We start from the raw sequence: 25,217 nt of genomic DNA on the forward strand, positions 1-25,217 counted from the left end.
TTTTTCTCAAAAACGGTAATACTTAGCAAAAGCCCGCTAAAGTAAAAGTTGTAGATTCAATAATTGTCTGCAAGATTGGTCTTTATGATTCTTAAAAAAGACTTACCATTTTCGAGATATCTCGATCTAAAGGTCAAATAAAAAATTAGCCGCGTAAGTACATTATGAGGCGAACCGGTTAAAGTAACGGCACTATGTGTTGATACTTCCGTAAGCTTTCAAACGATATCCACTTTGCAGTAATCGGTTCAGTAAAACCTGGTCTAACCCGGTTTTTAAATTTGGCCTTTCGGGTCTAATAACCGGCGAACCGGATCCGCAACCGTTGAAAATTATACATTTCCGTAATTAGCGCAACAAACTCTACCATCGGACAAAACTTGAAAAAAATCGGAGAGTTTTCGTTGGGGTCGTTCCCGGTGGGCTTTCGATTATGCATGTGGGTTAAATGGGCTATTTTTGCAAAAATTACTATAACATTGTTGGAATTTTTTTTTAGAAGATAGCTATAATTTCGCTCTTCAAGAAAATATATATTTTTTGGGGGGACAGACCCGATTACTTCGCTTATTTTAGCCGGTTCGTCTGGATATGTGCACATTTCCCTTATAAGTGCATAAAAATCATGTATTTTTTAGAACAGCTATATCTCAAGAATGGTTCCTTCTAAGAAAAAAAATTATAAGGGTCAAACTTGTAGATAATTTTTCTGTCTACAATATTTACTTTAGTCACATTTTGATTAGATCAACCGTTTTCAAAAAATAAATCCGAAAACCTAAAAACTCTTAAATTTTGACCTTTGACCCCGAATATTTTTTTTTTTGCACACATGGGATAGATGGGGACTTTTAGGACGTTGCTTCTGATGGCAAACCCTAGCTCTCCACCAAAATTCAGCTTTGTGGGAATTTTTGCTATTTCAATGTCTATTTTGTTTTGTTTATTAATAGATTACCGTCGACTAGTGTAAACAAAACCACACAGATGATAATTCTCTCAGACAAAGCCACAATCTTGAGGTTTATTCACTCCCCGCCTCATTCATTCATGCCAAATAAAAACAAAATAAGAAAACCGGCACTTGTATTGAACTACAGACGAAAGCAAGAAAACAATAAATTAACCGCTAAACAAAGCAAAACAAAAACGAAAAAATATAAACACTATAATGATATGCAAAAAACGCTACAAATTTTGTTTACGTTTTGTGCCAAAACAATTCCAGAAATGCCATTACAAAAAGTCAATAAATGAAATTTGAAATCGAAATTTCCTTATTAATTGGCAAAATGATAGGAAATATTTAGACAAATGTATGTATATGGTCTGGGCCTTCAAGTATTTGATGGGCGCTACTTTTTACGTTAATTTAATTGAAATATTACGATGAAACAGAAGGTAATATTGGTGTTATATTGGTTTTGGAACATAAATAAAACTTCAAATAAAACATAATAAACAAACAATTGAACCGTCAAGCGTATAAAATCCATGGCCTCGTAATGACTTTTTAGGTGTTGTTGACTTTAAAAGGTCTTATTTTATAACCCTATTTCTAAGATGCACTACGTCATGCGTACAACTGCAAGTACAATTCCGACTTCCACTTGACTTTCATAATTGAGTTGTAGTATTTTGAAATGAATAAACCAAATGCGTAGTTTCCCCTCTCCCCCATTTCACTCCACAAACACACATTACTTCACACTTCTAACTAGTGCAACATTCTTGAACTCAAAACTCGGTTGATAATGGCGCTTGGGTAGGGTACATTGTATCGTATGGATGCGGATTAATTGTTTTCATCTTTGTTTTGATGTGGTTCTGTCACTCTTCTATTGTTTTTTCTTGCTGTCTGCTGCTGATCGTCGTCGTTGTTGTACACAAAGATTCATGAGCCCACATAGAGGCACAACACAAGCACCACGACAAGAAGCCGTAATAGCTCGTACGCTCGTACTAAATAAACGACCATCACCAGCCGGCCGGTGGCTCCAGTGGATGTTTGGAAATAGTTTTGTTGATGTTTTAAGCGTCGTAGACGCTGCGTCTGCGTTCAACCTCTGCTGCTTGCCGTTGTTGCTTTTATATGGGTCCTCTTTTCATTGAAAACATGCAAAAAAAATCAGACAGACGTTGCTTTGTTACTATTCGAAATTTATATTTTCAGTTTCGATCTTCAATTCGTGCGTTGCAGTTGTTACTTCTGTGGCTTCCTAAAGCGATTCTCGCGAAGCCAAGGCATTCCTGGTGATCTGTGATAAAAACGACAAGAGTAAACAATAGTATCCTCATAATCATTTGCTCCGGAAGTTCTCCTCTATTCAATCGATTTATTCTTAAGAGGAACAACTCTTATCGTCCCAGTCGTTGTTCCCCCATGAATTGCTAGTCTTTGGTGCCTGCGACTTGGAAAAATTCTTAAGGCATTCAAAATGAATTTCAAAGTTAGTCAATTGGAAAGACTCAGTTGGAGAATCAAGTAAGTAGATTTCTGCTATGTTTGAATGGTCCTCAAGTTAACAAAACGGACATCTAATTTGTCTCAAGACTTCAAAGTGCTGCAATGACATGATCCAGCAGTTGATTGTGGAATGTGAGTCATGCAACAGACAGCTGGATGCAACTACTTAACAATTGAGTTTCAGTGAGTGTTTGTTTTTGGAAACAAACGCAAACGAGAAATGCAAAGACAAAATAAATAACAAAAACGCAATTTAATAATATATCAAACGATAACCTAAAACTAATTTACACTGGGTATTTTGGGTAAATACATTATTTGTTTGTTTTACTTAAAGACCTATAAATCCCTGATGATCATCGTCGGAGTCGATCGAAATATCGGTAAATAAATATTGATATAAAACAAAAATAATTATTTGTTTTAACCAAATGATTTAGAACCAAATAAAAACGTAAAGACCAAAGGTCAACCAAAAATTTATAACAACTTGACAGCTATTCAATGGAATTGACGACTTAGATGACGCGTATTAAACAAAGTGTGATGTAAATGCTGCTTAAAATACTTAATCATAGAAATATATGGGGATTATTGAGTGAAATCGGACACATTTCCAAAAGGTGGTTTTTGATTTCCATTATTTTTTTTGGTGTGTTTCCTGTGTTCATCAGGAAAACATTTCAGTATATTTTGAGATTCTTTTTGACTAAGGGTTCCAGAAATATCGCACCCTGAAAAATCCAAATTCTATAAAAACTATGTGCAAAGAAATACTCACAACTTCTTTATAATTTGTCCAAGTAGAAAAAAATCAGTTTTTGTTGTTTTATCAGCTATCTAATAAAAAATCATTCAGTAATACTCACTAATGCTGGTACACTAGACGCTAAACCATTCTAAAATCGTAAAATGAAGAAGTTTTTAAGATGTTTAAAATAAATTCCTAAATAAAATAGCAAAACAAATGGCGGCAAATAACATTTTTTATTTATTATTATTTTTTTTTTTTTTTGGTAAAATAACACATTTTGCACTGTGGTATATGGGAATAAATTTCTTGACAAATTTTAAAAAATTAGAAAAAATAAAGTTTAATATAAAACAAGTAAAAAGTCGTTAAGTTCGGCCGGGCTGAACTTTTTATACCCTCACCATAAAATATTCCTGACGAAAATGGAAAAATGAGTTTCCTTTTCATTCCACAATTTTAGATGCAAAATTTTTTGACCATGAATATCCCAAATGCCTAATCTTAAAAATGTATTCAATCAAGTGGGGTATATATATCAAAGTGTGGACCTATACTTAACATTTCTGGTGGAAAAGTTGTGTAACTGAAGGGAACCTCAAATGTCAAATTGAAAGTAGTTCCGTTAAAGAATGCAGAAAAGAACCTCAAAATACCGAAAATCGGGAGGTATCGTTATATGGGAACTATACCAAAACATGGACCTATTTGGACGATTTTTAGTTATGTGACAATAGAGAACCTCAAAACTTTAGCTAAAAACATCGAAATACCGAAAATTGGGAGGTACCGTTACACTATGCAACACTGAAAATGCAAACAACTTCTAGTATGCATTTTTTGAAAGTACATATTTAGACTACAAAAACCCTTGTAGGGTTTTGTCCTGTCAGATCCAGTTCAGATTTTATGGCCTCATCTAAACCGGGCTAAATCTACACTTTTTTCATTTATCAGGCTTTTATCTCAGAAACGAATAGGAATTTGGCCGTGCTGTATTTATCAATATTGTAGCCCTAAACTAGTAGAACGTATCTTTGAAAAAACCACATAAGAAAAACTCCATCTAGGGCATCAAAATCTATAAAATATAGAAAATTTTACATAATTGCTGAAATTCTGATCAGTATCGGCTAAACTGTTGGGAGTTGAACCAAGTAACCTTTTGCAAAAATCTTCCAAATAAAGTTCTCAACAATTCTTTAGAACATTCTGAATCTCTAAAATGCTTACTTCATGTTGTTTCACAGGTATTTTGTATCATATCTTTTTCAACACGTATTTCAAACACAGTTCACAACAGTTTATTCCCGCATTTCGGATTTCACTACATCATTGATATTTTTATTAAATCGTCGTTAAAAAATGCACTAAAACAACGGCATAGAGGCATTTTACAACAATGACATGTTCTGAAGAGTTGTGTAGTACATTCCAGGGAATATTTTTCCAAAAGAAAATATTCAGAAAAAATTAACGGTTTTGGAGATACGGTGCGAAATGTATAAAAATTGTGGCATTTTTGTATATATTTTGTAATTTGAAGCAATAAATGTAGTTTTTCGAGTTCATTATTTCTCCAAATATTTTATTTTAGTCCTTATCTACAAATTTGCTTCAGCGGTCAGAAGACGATTCGCATTGGTTTCAGAGATATAGCCCCGAAGTTCTTTAAAAACTCAATATTTAACCATGTTTAGATGGGGCCATAAAATTCGAGCTGGATCTGACACAACAAAACCCAACTAGTGTTTCTTGTCGTTTGGGTCTGTACTTTCAAAAAATCCTCAGTTCGAATTGTTTGCACAAGATAACCTTAAAAATTTTGCACAGTGTTATATGGGGGCTATATCAGAACATGGACCTATGCTGACGATTTTTGGTGGAGAAGTTTCGTGACCGCAGAGAACCTCAAATGTCAAATTACAGCTAGTTCGGTTAAAATTTGTAGCTAAAATCCTCAAAATACCGAAAATCGCGATGTACCGTTATATGGGGCCTATATCAAAAATTGGACCGCTACACATAGCTGCTCCATACTATTGTGGAGGGTATAAAAATATCAAGAAAATCTAATAATAAAATCTTTGGAAAAATTGATTTTAACTTTTTAATCGCGAAAACTGCATCCAAGACCACTGTGCATTTTTTTTTTGTATTTTTTATTATATAGCTGATAAAACAACAAAAAATAAAAAAAAAATCTGTTTGTACCAATATTAAATAAATTATGTATATTTCTTTACACATATAAATTTTTCCTGAAAATTCACCTTTGGCCACATACAAAGCACTTAGAAAACAAAGATGGTCCGGATATCAGGGGTTAACCGTAACCGAACGTCATAAAATTTCATATATAAGGTTTTTGGGTCAAACGGAAAAAAATTATAGGGTGGGAAGATATGCAATCACAAAAATTGTTTTTTTTTTTTTTTAAGGGGGTCGATCTAATGTACAGTTAGGCAAGAAATGTATTGCAAAAACCAAAATTGTAGAAAATTTCATATTAATTGTTCGTTTATAGCAACAAATTATGTAAAAACTATATGGTTTTTTGTGCAAATCTCTTGCTATAGGTCCTTACAACAATATTCCATCAAAATATCCAAAGGTTATTTGCGATTTATAACAAATATGGTCAAAAATAAGAATTAACTACTACTTGGGGGTGACAATAAAAGTATTGCAAAGGGAAAATCAGTACTATAAAACTATACAATTTTATTTATTATGCATTTTTATGACTTTTGTGGCTAATAATAGACTAACAGTAATACTGTAATAATGTAATAAAGTTCAGTGATAAATAATGCGGTCATGGAGGGTCTTCAGACAGGTAAAAAACGCATGGGACCATATTAACAATAAACAATGACGAATCGGCCACAGGCAAGTATGCCAAGAATGAATATTTGACTCAATATGTATTGTAGGATAATGGAACAATGCAAAACCGTCCGATTTTGGCTTTGAGAACATCGAAATTCCTTTGGAAAGTATATTGAAAAAATTGACACCAGTGTAGTATTTTGAAACGACCTACGACAGAGCACTATTTCGTCTCTAAATGGTATTGATATGATTTAATTTTTACTAAGTGGATAGATATTATCCTCTGCTATCATAATAAATCCAAAAAATTGCGCCAATTCCAATAAAACCGATAAAATGTGGAAATTAAACCGCTACTGGAGAAGCTGGAATACCGAATATTTGGGTACTATATTCTTTACCATGGAAAATAGTATGCGAAATTGGGTTCACGGATATAATAATGATTGGGAAGACATCCCCACTGACATCGTTAAAAAATATTTAACAGTCATTAGTCTGAAAGTCAGAAAATTCGATCCCGAAAGCTCAAACAAAGTCAACTACCACCATTCCAAGGACGAGATAATGACATGTTAATCTTATTTGTGTAAATTGCCGATGTATTATAACAACACAAAACTCTTAAATACATCGGGCCAACATCCTGATATCAACCCTCATAAAATGTTTGGGTCCAATTTAACAAAAAACTCCAAAAACATCCTTCAACGAAGGATCAAGATTTACTAAAAATTGGGGAACCAGTATCCTTAGAGTGGAACATACCGAGCCTTAATTTTTGGTTTAACTAAGCTCATTAATGCTCCAATGAATGTCCAAAGTGGATAGACAACTCATTAAGGAACACACCTTTGGTAATTCTCGCAAAAAGCTTCGATTTGGTAATTTTTGCAATACTTTTATTGTCACCCCCAAATAGTAGTTAATTATTATTTTTGACCGTATTTGTTATAAATCGCAAATAACCTTTGCATATTTTGACGGAATACTGTTGTAAGGACCTATATCAAGAGATTTGCACAAAAAGCCGTATAGTTTTTACATAATTTGTTGCCATAAACGAACAATTAATATGAAATTTTCTACAATTTTGGTTTTTGCAATACATTTCTTGCCTAACTGTATGTATATCTGTCGAATTAATTTTAGAAAAATAAAAACGTTTGTTGTTTATTTTTAAATATTTTCAGAATGTCTACAGATAGTTTACAGCATTTCAGTTTGTGCAAACTGCACCAACATTTAAGAGTAATCTTTCGCAACCTACCACCTAAATACTAAAAATATTCAATGCCTCGAGATACACTATTACACGAAAGAATAGCGTGTGTAAAAATGTTTCATTAAAATGTATGTAAAAAATTAATGTAATTTACGGCATTAAATTCTTGGGCCAATTACAAATATCTGGATCTTCATGGCATTTGGAGTAATATGGATATTTATCAATTTTCATGTCGAGTCGATAATGAGAACTAAACGTTCTTGTGTTTCTGAATTGGTTGTTTCTTTTGAAAGAGAAATGAAATAACACAGCAAAACTAAAAATGACTTCGTTTTCTTATCTTCACCAAAAACGGCCCCATGCTTTAAAGAGACATGGGCGTGCCTACCAAAATAAGTTCCGAAACTTTATTATATACACGCTGATAATATAATACGGGTCAAACCGTTTCGATGCAAATATTATTGCGAACTCAATATATTTTCAAACCAATTAAGGAGAATATACATTTGTACATATATTTACATTTGCACCATTTCTTCATTAAATTATTTCTTAAATTTCACAGATGTTTTTATTATACTCATGTATGTATATTAATACGTACATACAAAAAACGTACAAGAATAATTCACATAGTCAATTACGCAATCTGAGGTCATCCTGATAATCTTTATATCATCTTTTAAATTAAAATTTTTTATTATGTTATTTGTTTCAAATAGTTGACATATTCGTACATAAGTATATCAATAAAGTAAATGCAAAAAAAAAAACGCAATCAGCACCAAAAATACAAAACAAAAAGCATGAAAATGCCAAAAAGTCTTGCTTAATTTAGCACCAGAAATCACTGTATTTTTAATTCGATCCACTAAATTTTAACAAAAGATGTATTAAAACTATTTTTAGAACTTTGCACTCAAAATGCACATGTATTGAACTGTTCATGCGTATAAATCTAGAAATATAATTTGCAAAATTTAAAAGTTGTACTGCGAAAAAATATTATTATCAAAAATGATAGGAACAAATTTATGAATGCCCACTTTTAACTAAAATTTGGTAGTTATTATTACCAGGGTTTTTTTTAAATTACAATAAATATATGAATCAAAAAACAATTAAAATAGCCATGTCGGCAGCTAAATCCTCTCAACCAGCGACTGTACAGGAGTGATGGAACTAAATATTGTATGAAAAGATTAATAATTTCAATATTTAGTTTGTGATAAAAGCTGTGGAAGTTTGCGGCGTAATTTTTTTTCTGACTGAATATGTCGGAAAACATGAATGAAAATTCGTTACATTTTCAATTTGAATGTCTCCATATCATTCTACTAAATGCATAATTTCTCACAGGTAGTAGAATTCTTCCAGAAATCTTTGGGATCGCTGGAAATTCATTGAAAAAGGAGAAACTGTTTCAATATTTTGTTTTTGAAATTAAACAAGCACATGTTTATTAGGGCTTAATTTTTTAAAATTGAACAAAATATCACACATATTAACAAATGTTTTACCGCCTCTAAAAGAGGTGTTTTAGTGTGGCACGTCGGTCGGGCTTGGAGGAGGTAACGTGTCATTGATATGAAGAGGTCTTTATGGGAAATAGTTTTTTTTTCGTAATGATATATTTTTCCTCAAAAAATATATATTCCTAATGTACATCGAAAATAGAAATAAATATAAATATTAAATGTCGTATGGAATTTGACACTAACATTACAGCCCAGTTCAGTCAGCTGGGTATTGCTAGTACCATGGCACAATTACCAAGGTAGTGGTATCACACCAGCTATTCGAATATGAAAAGCCAAATCCCTTTATAAAAAATTATTTTTGTTGTAATTTCCCCAACAACATAAAGAAAATTTTGATATAACATACTCAAAATTTTACGATGCCACTACCTTGGTAATTGTGTCATGGCTGTTACATATATTGTTCTACCATGGGTATTCTGTAAACAAATTTTAACAACTTTTGTTAAAAAGGTAGTTATAAAAACGACACAAAAATTGTCGTAGTTTAAAAATAGACAAAAATGTTTAATATTGGATTTGCTTTTGGTTTGTGTGTATGTTTTGTTTAGGAATTCATATATGTAGATGGGATTCTACTCGGTATTTACCCAAAACTTGGGTAAATACCAGGTAAATACCAAATAAATATTTTTTTTGGGTGTTTATTTGGGTAAATAAAATTTTATTTTGAAATCAAAATTTTGTTTTTTCTGTCAGACAGAAAATCAAAAAGAATACCAGAAAGCGGTAAAACCACGCGGACTAAACTTTTTATACGTCAAATCGGTCGTTGGAGTTGCTTGTGCGAAACTTTTTCGAGGAGGACGCAAATCTCAAGATTATCCGCTGAAATTGGGTTAATCCATCTGATATATCAAAAAGTTTGGATTTGGAACCAGCATTTATGATTTTCTGCAAGAAAATATACAACAAACTGCTCTAAAATTGATCATATTTAAATTGCCCCGTTTCCAAAAACGGTAATTTTATTCATAGTCATTTAAAATTTGGTAAAACACTGCGTTTTCGCATCTAATTTCATGATTTTAGTTTCTGTAGTTTATACCCACAATTTGGGTAAACACCCGGGTATGTACCCATTTCTACCCAATTTACCCATTTTAATGGGTATTTACCATTTAGGTATTTACCCGTTTCCAATCTCTAGGAATTCATTCAAAATTGAAATAGGCCTACACGCAGAGAAAAAATATTTTTCGGTTTTGTTGGAACAAAAATATCTATTTTGGTTCCAAAAATGTGTTTGTTTTGTACAAACATTGTAATCCAAATCCAAAAATACCATCTTTTGTTCCGAACATAGAAAACAAAAACAACTTTCAAATTTCCGCAATATTGTAAAAATCGTTAACAATACCGATTGTAGGAACAATCATAATCTAAATTTTTTACAAAACATATTGTCAGCCCTGAAAACCAGATACTAAATTTTTTAATTTGAGTGTATATACTTCTCATATACACTTTTCACACAACTTTGATGTAAATATCGAGTATAATATTACGAGCATTGATGAAAGCAATACATGGTTTGCTACTTTAGCTGACAACAAAGACAAACAAAAAGCCACAAGCAGCCACCACAACATAAGGAATAATTAAACACCATAACAAACATGAAAAGGAAAGAAGAATGAAAAAAAGAAGAAGAATGAAACAAAACAGAAACAAATAAAAACAAGAGTCTCATTGTTGGTATACATACACACAAAAACAAAGATAAAGGCAGCATGTCATACAAACACCACAACTCACCAAAACTGTTTTTTCAACACGGCATCGAATAGCGAGAGAAGAGAAACAAATTTTCGAAGAAAAGAGAGAAATATTGTTCAGTTGACACAAACTATTTTTGGATTTAACAAAAACGATTGTTGGATTCACAATACTACATAAGGAATCCAACAATATGTTAACAATACATATTTTGCTCTTGGAATATTGTTGGATCAAACATATTTTTTTCTCTGCGTGTAGGTAGGTGTCTTAAACTGTGGGACCAATTATTCCACTGACAGACCCAATCAACACAGTCTAAACAAAAAATCATAATTCCTTCGATGAACATTTCAAAAGAAACAAATTTCAAAACAAGTAGTCCGATTCTCTAATTAATTTTTTGAGTTGCCGACAAAAATCGATAACATTAAAACGCTAAATTATGAATGACAAGTTTATTAAAAGTTGACAACACTGTTACTATCGGTAGAACTTTACGACAACTTTTTATTCGTCGCTAACTTTCTGAAAAATATCGTTATTTACCAAATTTATAAACATTTTAATTTTACCGAATTTTTTTCGGTAACTCAAAAAATGAGTTAGAGAATCGCACTACAGGAAGTTATTGTCCTATATACACAGTCCATCTTTGTAATGCATCTAAATTTGAGATACATAATACGATTGGATAATGTCAAGTAACTTATTTCTATAGTTATCGTGTCCATCAGCCATTTTAGCTGGTCACCGTAGAGTTCTTTTTAACTATTGTACACCATTATATTGATTTAAACAGCACCGCGAGAAGTACATTCGCTAAAATGATGCTCAAACAGTCATATAACTGTGCTTAAGCGAAAATTTTAAACTTTCGTGAGGGGGGTAGCGCAAACACTTGTCCGGTATAGTCCTTCATGGAACTAAAGTACTCTGGGAAGAAAATTTACGACATGCAACATTTTCATTTTTTGCAATTTTAAAACCCTACTCCACTATATGGGGAGAGTATTATAACTTGGTTTTGACCCAAAAGTTTTTTCGAAATTATAGTCGTAGACCCATACATATATATACCAAAATGAATGTCTCGACGGTCGTAATGGGCAAAAAACTTGTTTGGAGAAGAAGTCAAGGTTTTATTTTATGCAGATATCTCCGCTTCTAGTAGGGGTATTCCAAAAACAGACCCTCTCAATGGAAGATGATCAGCTTTACAATGATGCAAAGTAGTTTGGCGTAGGTAGTCAAACAACGGAGACATCGCAATAGTCGCTAATTTAACCCAATTTTGAATTTTCTGGATATTAATTGTAATAACGAATATCACAGTTTTGGTTGAGTGCATTTCAACAAAAGTCGGGATTTGAATTCTAATGACGTATATCACAGCTCTTGTTGAGGGTCTTCCAAAAGCAGAGCCTGATCATGAAAGTAGAAAATCTCACCTTTACAACGATGCAAAGTAGGTTGGCGTAGGTGGTCAAACAACGGAGATATCGCAATAGTCGCTAATCCATCCCAATTTTCAATTTTCTATATATTAATTGTAATGACGAATATCACAGTTTTGGTTGAGTGCATTTCATTCAACCAATATAAAAGAAAACATTCTGAGCTTTAAATTGTTCCCAAGTGGTAAATTATTAGCGGTATAGGAAAAGACGCTAAGGTATCCCAATTTCCAATTTGTGGAATTTTCTTTCCATGGTGGATTCAAGGGGAGAATCTGATAGTGAAATTATACCATCTGAGCTTTAAATCAATACCTAATGTGTTGGTTACGAGAGATATCAACATGGTAATAATTTCTAGAAAATAGAAATTGCTAACTCCAAAACGCATTTTTGAATTATACAACTTTTTGAGAACTTCTAATTTTAAGTGATGATTTTTAGATTTTTAGAATAGTGTATAAAGACTTTGTCAAGCATTTCATAAAGCATTTCAATTGAAAAAATCACATTTAAAGATATATTGGAGTTTCCGATCACTAATAGCTCAAGTTAATATTTTCCTTGCTTTGCTGCTTACTAGTTGCTCTCTTACAACAACATCGTTTCGTCTGTGGTAGATACTATGTAGGGTGAAGATTATTGTCATATCCCTCATATTTCAATACAAATTTTTTAATTTGTTTTTCCAAAAAAGGGGTTTGTATATGACGTTGTTGCACGGAATTCTTAATTAGAATGGTAAAATTGAGCAAAGTCGAAATTTTAAGGGAAAAATATATGAGTGACCGGATTATTGAGGGAAAAATTGTTCGGTGTCCGGATTATAGAGTCTATAGTGTAAATAATTTTAGTGTCCGGATTATTGCGTTGTCCGGATAAACCAGTGTCCGGATTATCAATAACATGTGCTCTGCGATTATATATTGTAATAATTATATTATGAACCCGATTAACGATTTTTTATGATGGTAACATGGAACCGCACTGAAAACTCGTGATGGGAAAAGTTTTTAGTGTATTAACTTTAATTAATAATTTTGTTTTTTGGGACACTTTAATGTTGGACCACGCCAAAACGTAAATGTTTTTCCCGCACATAAAACCAAAAATACATTTTACAGGTAATTCTGCATAAAAAGTTGTTTAAATTCTCAAGATTTATCAAACGATCCCTTCCATTAATTAGCGTACTAATAGACACAAAGTATTTTATTGATGAGCTTTTTTGGCTAGAATAAAAAATGCATAACCGTGACATATTTAGTATTTTTTTATTAAGTAAAAATATGCAAAGGGGAAATATACATATGTATGAACATATGTATGTCAAACAACAATAAGAATATTGTTGAAATAATTTTGGTTCATTACTGAATCTGAACAAAAATCATTCATGCATTTCAAACAATGTGACTAGTATATCTCTCTTTTTAAACAATTTTATTTATAATGCACTTTACTGCAGTTACTGACGAACGCATTTGATTACTAGCGAATACAAAGATTTTTTATTATTATTGTCATTATCGTTGGCATTGCTTATTTCAAATATAAGTGGTGTGTGGACAGATATTGCTGCATCATCATCGTCGCTCTCTATCTCGGGAGGGTGGTGGTACACATCACCCCCATTCTGTGGTGTGTCAATTTTATAGAGAGAATTCACTTAGCAAACTGAACCACACCCATTTGATAAATTAATAAATATACAGATATGATTTGTTTTGTTATTATTTTTGTATATTAAAAATGTGAATTAAACCATGCATGGAACAAGTGCTTCATAATGCTACTTACTATGAAATTATAAATTTATTAAGAATATTATTGTTTCTTCTTTGGGATTTTTGATAAAAACAAACAGTAACCATTAGTTTTAAATTTGTATAAACGTTGTTTTAATTAAAAAACATGTATAAAAGCAAAGATAAGAAAATTCATTTTAAAATGCGGATAAGCCCCTCAGTGTAATGTTACTGCATTTCCTGAATATTTCAGCCCAATAAACTTCTCTAAAATTAGGCGCAAAGCTTATTTTCTGTTCTTATAAATTGCTACAATTAAATATATTTTCTATATTATCCTATCTAAATTTGTTTTTAATTCTATGCGCGACATAGCATTGTAACGTCTAAAAATAATAAAATTAAATACAAAACGTTACCACTCAACCTAATTGATATCCAATATATGGAATGTGTTAATTAGGTAAAGAGAAATTTCAGTTGAATATAAATTAGAAACCATTACGAGTATGTGATTTGATTTTTAAAATTCCACCTGCAATTGCCAATAGACAAGATTGAGAGGAACATACATTTATGTATTTCAAAACTGGCCAGAACAGCTTCTTTTTGTAGATATTGAAATTTTTAAATAACGTCAGGTGTTGAATAGCAAAACAATAACCCAAAGAACCAGATGATTATTTTGTTTATACCATAAAGCATTTTATTCATTTATGTGTAATAATAATTAATTAATAAATTGACAATCTCGTCATCGTAACGATGTCACTGAACAATATTTATGAATTTTTGTGCAATTTGGGAAGATAGTATTATATATTAATTTTAAACTTTTACGTGCTATCAGATAGGATCATTTATTTTTAGAAATATCTTTATTGTATACAATTCAAATTGTTTAGCTTGTTTTAGCTTACCTCTTGACAGATTTGGTGTGTTCTAAAGTATTGTTTTTTATACCCCGGTTACACTTAACCGGATTAACCCAGTGGGTTTGGATTTCAAATGTCAATTGAAGTCGGTTAACCCGGCAAAAAACTCAAGTGTAACCGTACTATTATGTGCGTATTTGTTGTTGGTTGTTTTCTAGTGCCACGAACACGACAATCGTCCACCTCTAGTTCTAAGTCCTAAAGTAAAGTTTTATGACGAGAAGTTTTGTAGACAGATACCTTTTTCGCAAGATAAAGTTTCCCACATTCTTCTCAGTAAAGTTGTCAAAGACCCTATATACCTAAAATGCAAGGATTCAGATAACTTAAATCGAATATTTCGAAAAAAAAAACTAGAAATGGGCGGAACTTGCCCCACCTACGTAGGTTATTTCCCAATGTAAACTTTAAAAAACAGCGATAAGCACTTTTAAGAGTTATTTTTTCATGAATTGAAGGTAAAAAAGGAAATGAGATAGTGATGTGGATATTGATCGTTGGGATAAAGATGAAGAAGTAGAGGTGTCCAGAGTATTGCCGTATTGTTCATCGATTGTTTTGCTGGAAATAGAAGTCAAACTTAGTGGTTATGTACCTTTGCCAAGCCATGATAAGTGGTTGTTAAAGTTAACAAGTAAAAAGTTTCAGTCGGCTTTGCCGACAGAGGTATACCCTCGGCCTGTGTGGATTGAAATACTTTTTTTCCCAAAAAAGACGTATGTATTTAGGGGAGTTTTCAAAATTTTGGGCGTATGAACCGACAAAAGAATGGATAGGACTAAAGCGCAAAAATTTGCGGGAATATCGATAGATAGGGTTTTCTTATCACAGGGCCACTAGGAAAACCTTTGGTAAAAATGTCCAAAAAATCCTCGAATAGATCCTTAACCACACAGAAATTTTGAACATTTGTGTGGGTGTTACCACAAGGATTGGACAGATAGGGCCCAAACTTGAACATAAACAAAGATTCGACAATATTTAGAGATCCAAAGTTTGGACCAAATAGGTTGCTACGTCTATGCGATATCGCGCGTACCATTACCGAATATTCTTCGAACTTAAACTAAGTTTGTACAAAGTATTGCGAAAGCCAAATTTTGGACCGAATTGGTTGATCCTTTCGAGAGTTATGGTGCGCTCCAGCCATCCAAATTATCTGAAACACATTTCGTCCAAACATGCTTGGGGTCTAAAACCATTATTTCGATGAGGCCCGTATGAAAGTGTATGAGGGCATAGCATAAATGCGAGGGTATAAAAAGTATAATGGGATCTGTATTAGATAAGAAGGTGAGAGTATCTATCTAGTATTCGGTGTCTTCTTGAATTGACCCGTTATAAGTCCCACAGTGATTTTCATCACTAAATTATCGAGTGATAGAAAAGAGGGCGTTCTAGGAAGAGAGCCAGAGGCCAGATTGCTTTGGATAACCTGCCTTCAAGTCCCAATACTGATCTTTGATGTGTTCTCTCGATGTAGGTCTCACGCAGTTTGACGATGTGGTTACACATAGAGTCACCTCGAGTTAGTTCATATGCTAATTAGTTTCCCATTATACATATGGAACTAGGAAAGTTGCTGGCCTAGGCAAGACGCAGTGTTGCCAGACGCTATTTGACATTTTTTGGAAAGTTTGACCACGTTAGACTAAACGTCCTTACGTACACGTTGTGTTGTTTAGAGTGACTTAAAAAAGTCACTTTGCAAAATAGGAATTTAAATGTGAACATTTTCGTCCGATCGTTTTTTAACAATTTCGACGTGGATAATCACGGTAAGAGTGCATCGATCAAATTAAATCTTTATCTATATATATAAAAGAGCGGTGAGGTGAGGTATTCACTGACTGATTCATCAGCGCCCAGACGAAACCGCTGAAGCTAGAAAGTTGAAATTTTGGGTGTAGGTTGCTGTTGGTGTGTAGGGGTGAGATAAGGATGGGTTTTTGGAAATTCGACCTAGAAGTGTACGAAAAGTACTAAAAGGTACTAAATATGGTACCCTTTGTATTAGGCAAACGGTAAGAGCTAGAATATTGAAATTTGGAATGAGGGTCACTGATGGAGAGTTAGAAAGATGTACCAAATGGTTATTGGAAATTCGAACTATAAGTGTACGAAAAGTACTAAAATTTACAAAATTTAGTACCAATTGTATATTTTGAACGGATATAGCTAGAACCATGGAATTTGGTATGGAAATCAAGGTTGGGAAGTGGTGTTGATGTAATTAAATGGTTTTGGAAAATCGTACGAAAAGTACTAAATGGTACTAAATTAAGTACAACTTGGATTTGGGTGAACGGATAGAGCTGGAATCCTGAAATTTGGAATGAGGGCCACTGATGAAGAGTAACAATGAAAGGTTTTTGGAAATTCGAACTATTAGGGTACGAAAAGTACGAAATGGTACTAAATTTAGTACAAATTGGATTTGGGTGAACAGATAGAGCTGGAATCCCGAAATTTGGAATGAGGGTCACTGATGAAGAGTAACTATGAAAGGTTTTTGGAAATTCGAACTATAAGTGCACGAAAAGTACTAAATGGTACCAAATTTAGTACAGTTTGAAATTAGGTGAACGGATTGAGTTGGAATCCTGAAATTTGGAATGAGGGTCACAAATGGAAAGTAACAAAGAAACGTTTTTGGAAATTCGAACTATAAGGGTACGAAAAGTACGAAATGGTACTAAATTTAGTACAATTTGAATTTGGGTGAACGGATTGGGTTGGAATCCTGAAATTTGGAAAGAGGGTCACTAATGGAAAGTAACAAGGAAAAGTTTTTGGCAATTCGAACTACATGTGCACGAAAAATAATAAATGGTACTAAATTTAGTACAATTTGGATTTGGGTGAACAGATAGAGCTGGAATCCCGAATTTTGGAATGAGGGTTACTGATGAAAAGTAACAATGAAAGGTTTTTGGAAATTCGAACTATAAGTGCACGAAAAGTACTAAATGGTACTAATTTTAGTACAATTTGGATTTGGGTGAACGGATAGAGCTGGAATCCTGAAATTTTTAATGAGGGCCACTGATGAAAAGTAACAATGAAAGGTTTTTGGAAATTCGAACTATAAGGGTACGAAAAGTACGAAATGGTACTAAATTTAGCACAATTTTAATTTGGGTGAACGGATTGGGTTGGAATCCTGAAATTTGGAAAGAAGGTCACTAATGGAAAGTAACAAGGAAAAGTTCTTGGAAATTCGAACTATATGTGCACGAAAAATAATAAATGATACTAAATTTAGTACAATTTGGATTTGGGTGAACAGATAGAGCTGGAATCCCTAAATTTGGAATGAGGATTACTGATGAAAAGTAACAATGAAAGGTTTTTGGAAATTCGAACTAAAGGGTACGAAAAGTACGAAATGGTACTAAATTTAGTACAGTTTGAAATTAGGTGAACGGATTGAGTTGGAATCCTGAAATTTGGAATGAGGGTCACAAATGGAAAGTAACAAAGAAAAGTTTTTGGAAATTCTAAGTCCCAATTTACATTAGGCGAGTTTACTTGCGGCAATTGTCAGTTTGTATGTGAGAGAGGGTGCTGAGAGGCAAAGGGTTACCATATGCCTCACCTCTCTCTCCTACAAAATGAAAATTGCCGCAAGTAAACTCGCCCAATGTAAATTGGGACTAACTATAAGTACACGAAACGTACTGAATTTAGTACACTTTGGATTTGGGTGAACGGATAGAGCTGGAATCCTGAAATTTGGAATTAAGATTACTGTTGGAATCTAGAATTGAGATATGGAGGTAGCTTTGGAAAATCGTTCTAATGTGGACGAAGCAGTGCTAAATGGTACTAAATTCGATACAGGAGTGTAGGATTGAGGTAGTTTTGGAAATGCGTACTTATGGAAAAGTGCCAAATTGAACTACATTGCAGATATATGAAAGTAGTTATTGGAAAGTCGTGTACGAAAACTGCTAAATGGTACAAAATTTGGTACATTTTGGTATTTGCTATATGGTACAGAATTTTGTTCAATTTGTGATTTTGTAAAGGGGTAGAACTGGAATTTTGAAATTCGGTTTTAGATTAGAAATTGGTGTTTAGAGAGGTGGTTTAAAGGAGGTTTTGAAAATGCTTATTTATACAAAAAGTACTAAATAGTATTATAATTGGTTTCAGAGGAACAGATAAAACTGGAAAAGTGAATTGCGGTTGGTATTTATGTTGAATATTAGAAGTAATTTTTGAAACCTACCTACATATGTGTACGAAAAGTTTGGTAACATGTTGGTACCAAAACCATGTTGGTATTGTGTAAACGGTTAAAGTGAGAACTGCATACTATAGGGGAACGAAAAGTACTAAATGGTACTAAATTTGGGCTCGGTGTAGGAACAAAGCTTGGATTATATAATTTGGACAAAAAACTACGAAATGGAAAAATATTTGTTAAGAAGATCATTCTGAAATTTAGATAAAGTTCGGAGTTTAAAAATTGTACTGAATATTGTTCTATTGATTTTATGCTAACGCGAAGGTGTTTCTAAATAATAAAAAATAATGTACTGGAAGTATGTAGTTAAACGTGAAGTATCTTTTCAATTTTTTGTTTGTTTTTTTATGTTAATTTGAAAACGTGGTTCAATGCGACAATTTTGTTAACTAGAAGGTTATTATCCCCTGATAATAAAAAGGCTTAAATTGAAATGCATCAAAAAATGTACCGTTATATACGGTTAACATACCCGTGCACATTAACTAAAATTTTTTGTAAAAAAGTTTTTTTTTCTAACCATAAATTCCGAATTTCGGTCGGAAAATGTGCATAAAATCTTCAAATTACTCTAAGTCTTCAAAATATCTCTTCTAATAAAAGTGGATTAAAGTAGACATTTTTTTAAATGAAACTTTTGTATCCTCTGAGTATACAAGGTCCAAATTTAAAGAAAATTTGGCAATATAGATTTGTTCTATTTTTAAAATACACTAAGTCGAGGGGTACTGTTATATGGTGATATACAAATTTTTGTGGTCATTTTGAATTCCGAAAATTAGGTTCGTAGAATTTTCGGCATTCGTAGAATTTTCGGGTTCTTGGCGAAACCGCTGAAGCTAAAACCTTGAATTGTTGTGAAGGGGTGAGATAAAGTTTAGTGTTTGGAAACTCGTACTGGAAGGGAATGCTGTGTTAGTGAAGGGGTAAAACCAAAAGTCAAGTCTGAAATTAGCAATATGAGTAGCTGTTGGTGTATGTCTGTGATATGAGGTCGTAGTATTGGTAATTCGAAATAAAAAATATAGTAGGGGTGCAATACGGCAGATATTTTTTTTTTTGGGAAATTCGAAATACAGTATTAAAAGGAATTAAATCAATTAAATGTTGGTATTAAAAATAGGTTTTAGTTCAACAGAATCGCCAGTGTTCACCTCTTCCATATTAAATATTGTTCATATATATTTTATTCCCTTTCCGCATACGAAGTAGCGGGCATTTGCTAGTATTTTGATAAAGGACCATCCTATAGCAATGTGAAAAACTGGTTCAATGAATTCAATCTTGGGGGCAACAATCCCTAAAAAGCGAAGGTCGTGAGGGTCGCACAAAAACTGCCCTTGTGCCAGAAAAAAATTAAGCCGAGCGTGAACGGATAATGCAAGAATGTCATGTTATATACCGTGAGATAGAAGCATTCTTGGACATTTCTTCCACCAACTAACATTTGATATTGCATGAATACCTGATCGCAAAAATGAGATTTTCTCTTTAAACAACGTTTATATGAAAGTCACAGACGACGAATCTTGGATCTATGCGTATGAGCCCGAAACAAAACAGCAATCGACCGTGTGGGTCTTCGAAGGCGAGTCATATTCAACGAAAGTTGTTCATGGAAGAAGCACTTCGAAGCAAATGGTCGTCCGTTTCTTTGGCTTAACTGACCATGTGGCTAATAAACGGCTTGCGGAACTTAGGACGGTTAATTCTGAATGGTACACTACAATTTAGTTGCCTGAAGTCTCCTGTGAAATTCGAAAAACGAACATGATTAGACGAATCATTGTGCACTATGACAATGCGAACTCTCAAACATCAAAGCAGCGCCTTTTTGATCGAAAAAAAAACGTGAAGTTGATTGGTCATCCACGTACAGCCACTGACTTGATTCCCGAACATCAAGAAAACAAGGCGTCGACAACGATCTGTTGAAGCGTTCAAAAACCATGTTTTGAAGGTATCTCATTGGGAGTGGAAATAGTTCTTCATCAGTTGGTTTGATCGCATGAAAAAGTTTTAAATCATGCTGAAGACTACTTAAGAAAACAAAAAAAATTTGTATTTATGGTAAATATTCGCGTTTTCATTGCTAGGCCAGAAACTTTTCTAATTCACTACGTATTTCCATAACCCCGAACCCTACAAAGTTTAAGGATATTATGTATATTGTACAGAGCTTTCCTACAATCAAGCACAGCGCGAAAATTTATGGTCCGGGACTTGAGAGCCTTGAGGGCTGCTTGGGTATCACACATCTAGTAAGATTGCCTGCAAATCAAAACTTGAAGGAGGTAGGCATATAATCGCTTACGTAACACCTGTCTCTTAATTCAAGCTGATTATCAATTAATTTTAAGACTTTCCCATTTCCAAAGTGTAAAGATCGCCACGACCCTGACTCTCGGAGCCTAAATTGCGTACTGAAACTGGATTAGAATGTCCAGAAATTGGATACTCAGGATTACTTTTAAGGCAGCCTTAGGATTGCTCTCAATTGAGCCGGTAAAATTAGATATTTTGTGTTCCGAGTGGTCAACAAGACTTCTCCACCTAAAAGTGCGGGCATTGGTACTTCCGTTACAAAAAGAAAAATTAATTTAGTTATTCCTTATAAAATCAAGGGTTTTAAAAGTTCAACCCGGCAGAACTTAACACTTTTTTCTCGTTATATTTATATAAATTCACGTCACAGATCTTTTTCAGAATTATTTCCATAAACATGTTTTTAAGATTACTCAGTGTTTTGTAACACTGTACAAGATATGTCTTTATTTTAAATGTGCCTAAAAGTATACTTCATAATAAGAACTTTGTATATCACATTTAAAATTATTTGCTTTTCTCATTTTCAGATGCATTGTCAACAAGTATACAAATTTTCGTTTGGCCACGAATGAAACTCAAATTGTCGATACTGAATATGGTAAAATTAAGGGTGTTAAGCGTATGACTGTCTACGATGACTCGTACTACAGTTTTGAGAGTATTCCATATGCCAAACCACCAATCGGTGAGTTGAGATTTAAAGCACCCCAACGGCCTGTGCCGTGGCAAGGTGTTCGTGATTGCTGTGGTGCTCCCAATAGATCTGTACAAACCGATTTCATCAGCGGCAAATCAACCGGTTCGGAGGATTGTTTATATTTAAATGTTTTTTCCAATAGCGTGAGTGTTCTTAAAAACGTTGTTTTTCGAAATGTATTATGGAGTAATGATTTCTTGTCTTATTTAGTTAAGACCTGAAAAGAAGCATCCTGTTATGGTGTTCATCCATGGTGGTGGTTTTATTATTGGTGAAGCTAATCGTAATTGGTATGGTCCAGATTATTTCATGAAGAAACCGGTTGTCCTTGTGACGTTGCAATATCGTTTAGGAGTTTTGGGTGAGTGTGATCTGGGAAAGATGGTATCTTAACACATTTTTTATTTTGTATAATAAAATAATTATTTATTTTAGACATATTTACAAATATATGTTTAATGCGGTTGTATACGTTTCATATATAATATGCATTAAATATATATATTTTTACATATACTTCCCAGCAAAATTTGAAGGAAGGGGTTCCATGCAATGACGTGATTTCATGACATTGGTTCAAACAAAGTCGTGAATCATCCGATCTTTTCATTAGCATTTGAACCAAAGCAAAGGAAGTCCTGAAAGATCCGATCTTTTCATCAGCATTTGAACCCATTCCATCGATCCAATAAAGATGAAAATGACATGCCAACGCATTGGTGGAAATGACATTTCAAAGCATTGGTGTAAATGACATGCTTTGGATCCAAAAATGAATAGTATCTTTTGTGGTCCACGCTCAAATAAAATTCATCGATGAAGATGCCAAAAAGATGACATGTCAAATAACTTGCACCCATAATTGAATGGCATCTTTGGCATCGAACATTTTGCTGGGCTTATGAACATTGATTGTTATGAAATTATTAAAAAAATGTCTTAACAACAAAAATTTCATTACAGGTTTCCTTAGTTTGAAATCGGAAAATCTCAATGTTCCCGGCAATGCTGGTCTTAAGGATCAAGTGATGGGCTTGAGATGGGTTAAAAGTAACATTTCCAATTTTGGTGGCGATCCCGATAATATAACGGTCTTTGGCGAGAGTGCAGGTGGTGCCTCCACCCATTACATGATGATAACTGAACAGACCCGTGGTTTATTCCATCGCGGTATTATGATGTCCGGTAACGCAATGTGTCCCTGGGCCACAACTGAATGTCAAAGTCGTGCTTTAACCATTGCCAAACGTATCGGCTATAAAGGAGAAGACAATGAAAAGGACATTTTGGACTTCCTTATGGCCGCCGATCCCTATGATTTGGCTAGAGAAGAACACCATGTCTTGAACCCCGAGGAATTGAAAAATAAGGTAATGTTTGCTTTTGGACCCACCGTGGAGCCATATAAAACGGCCGATTGTGTTGTACCCAAACCACCCAGAGAAATGGTTAAGACAGCTTGGGGAAATTCCATACCAACAATGATTGGCAACACTTCTTATGAGGGTTTACTCTTCAGGTCAAGTAAGTGAAAAAACAATATATTAAATTAAATATTGATTTTGATTTTCTTTTGCCATTCTAGCGGGCAAGCAATATCCCGAACAGGTAAAAGAATTGGAATCATGTGTAAATTATGTACCTTGTGAATTGGCTGATAGTGAACGTTGTGCCCCGGAGACCCTGGAAAAGGCTGCCATACTGAAAAAGACTCATGTGAATGGCGAAACACCCACTTTGGACAATTTTATGGAGGTATGAAGTTATCTTCATCTAGAACATCTTGAAACGAAAAATAATTATGTGTTTTCCTGCAGCTTTGTTCTTTTGTTTATTTCCTCTTCCCCATGCACCGCTTCTTGCAATTGCGTTTCAATCACACCACTGGTTCTCCCATCTATATGTATCGTTTCGATTTTGATTCTGAAGATTTGATTAACCCCTATCGTATTATGCGTTTCGGACGAGGTGTCAAGGGTGTCAGCCATGCCGATGAATTGACCTATCTCTTCTGGAATATCTTGGCCAAACGTATGCCCAAAGACAGCCGCGAATACAAAACAATCGAACGCATGGTTGGCATATGGACTGAATTCGCCACGAACGGTAAACCATATAGCAATGAAATTCCCGGTATGGAAAATCTTACATTGGACCCCTTGAAAAAATCTGATGAAGTCTATAAATGTTTGAATATTGGTGATGAATTGAAGGTAATTGATTTACCAGAAATGGAGAAAATTAAGCAGTGGGAAAGTATGTTCGAGAAAAAGAAAGAATTGTTTTAAAGTGACAATGACGATGCGCTGTAATAATTTTTAATATTTTTATATATTGTTATATTCGTGTTAACATGTTAAATACTTAGTGACTGTAATTATATAATCTGTTAATATACTAAAATATATACATCTTTTGTTAATAAAGTATTTAGTGTAATTAAAAAAAAGAATAGCCTAGTCAAATTCAAATTAAGTTGCCTTTGCCTTTTATTATTTTATTAGAAATGCCACCCGTAAATTTAAAAAAAGTATACTTATGTTTATTGGCTAGTTTTAAAGTACATATAGAATAGAATTTCGAGTCGATTTGACAAATATTGGTTGAGATATGAGCTTTGGAAAGCAAAAATGTACTGTATTTTGTATGTAACATAGAAGTTTTAAACGCGGTTTTCTCGAAATAAAATTTTTGAAAGCGGTGCCCACACGCATAGAAGAAATATTTTTCGCTTTTGTTGGAACAGCAATATCTATTTTTGTTCCAGCAATTCAAAAATACCATCGTTTGATCCAAACATACAAAACAAAAACAACTTGCAAAATTCCTAAATATTGTAAAGAGACAATACCTATAATTTTTACATCATATCATAATTTTACATGATTTTGTCAGCCCTGAAAACCTGTTACTGAACTTTTTGATTTGATCGTATGTAATTCTCATATACACTTTCCACATAATCTTGGTATAAATGTCACATATCTGCGCCATTGAGCCCATCCTCCAAGCACCTACCCCAACATAAGGAATACCATAAAACCACAACAAATATGAAAATAAAACACAAATTACGACTAAAAACACTTCTCAGATTGTGGTGTAACTTAACTATCAAAAGACAAAGAAGAATGAGAAACTACAAACAAATAAAGACAAGAATCTCATGGTGTACATACACAAAAAAAAGAACATAGATAAAAAACAACAAGAAAAGAGGAACTCATACAAACAAAACTCACCAAAATTGTGATTT

General features: G+C 33.4%; 1 protein-coding gene across 1 annotated transcript; it reads left to right on the top strand.

The window, feature by feature from the left end:
* Positions 1-2,004: 2,004 nt before the first annotated feature.
* On the top strand, positions 2,005-24,432 carry alpha-Est7 (alpha-Esterase-7). Its single transcript, XM_073964490.1, has 6 exons — positions 2,005-2,485; positions 21,792-22,104; positions 22,172-22,322; positions 22,925-23,485; positions 23,547-23,716; positions 23,779-24,432. Exons 1-6 carry the CDS (start codon positions 2,439-2,441, stop codon positions 24,247-24,249), a joined length of 1,713 nt encoding a protein of 570 aa, XP_073820591.1. The 5' UTR covers positions 2,005-2,438; the 3' UTR covers positions 24,250-24,432.
* The last annotated feature ends 785 nt before the right edge of the window (positions 24,433-25,217 follow it).

Source organism: Musca autumnalis, unplaced genomic scaffold (assembly GCF_047663935.1).
Source record: "Musca autumnalis isolate F117 unplaced genomic scaffold, ASM4766393v1 scaffold_1, whole genome shotgun sequence".
Lineage (NCBI taxonomy): Eukaryota > Metazoa > Arthropoda > Insecta > Diptera > Muscidae > Musca > Musca autumnalis.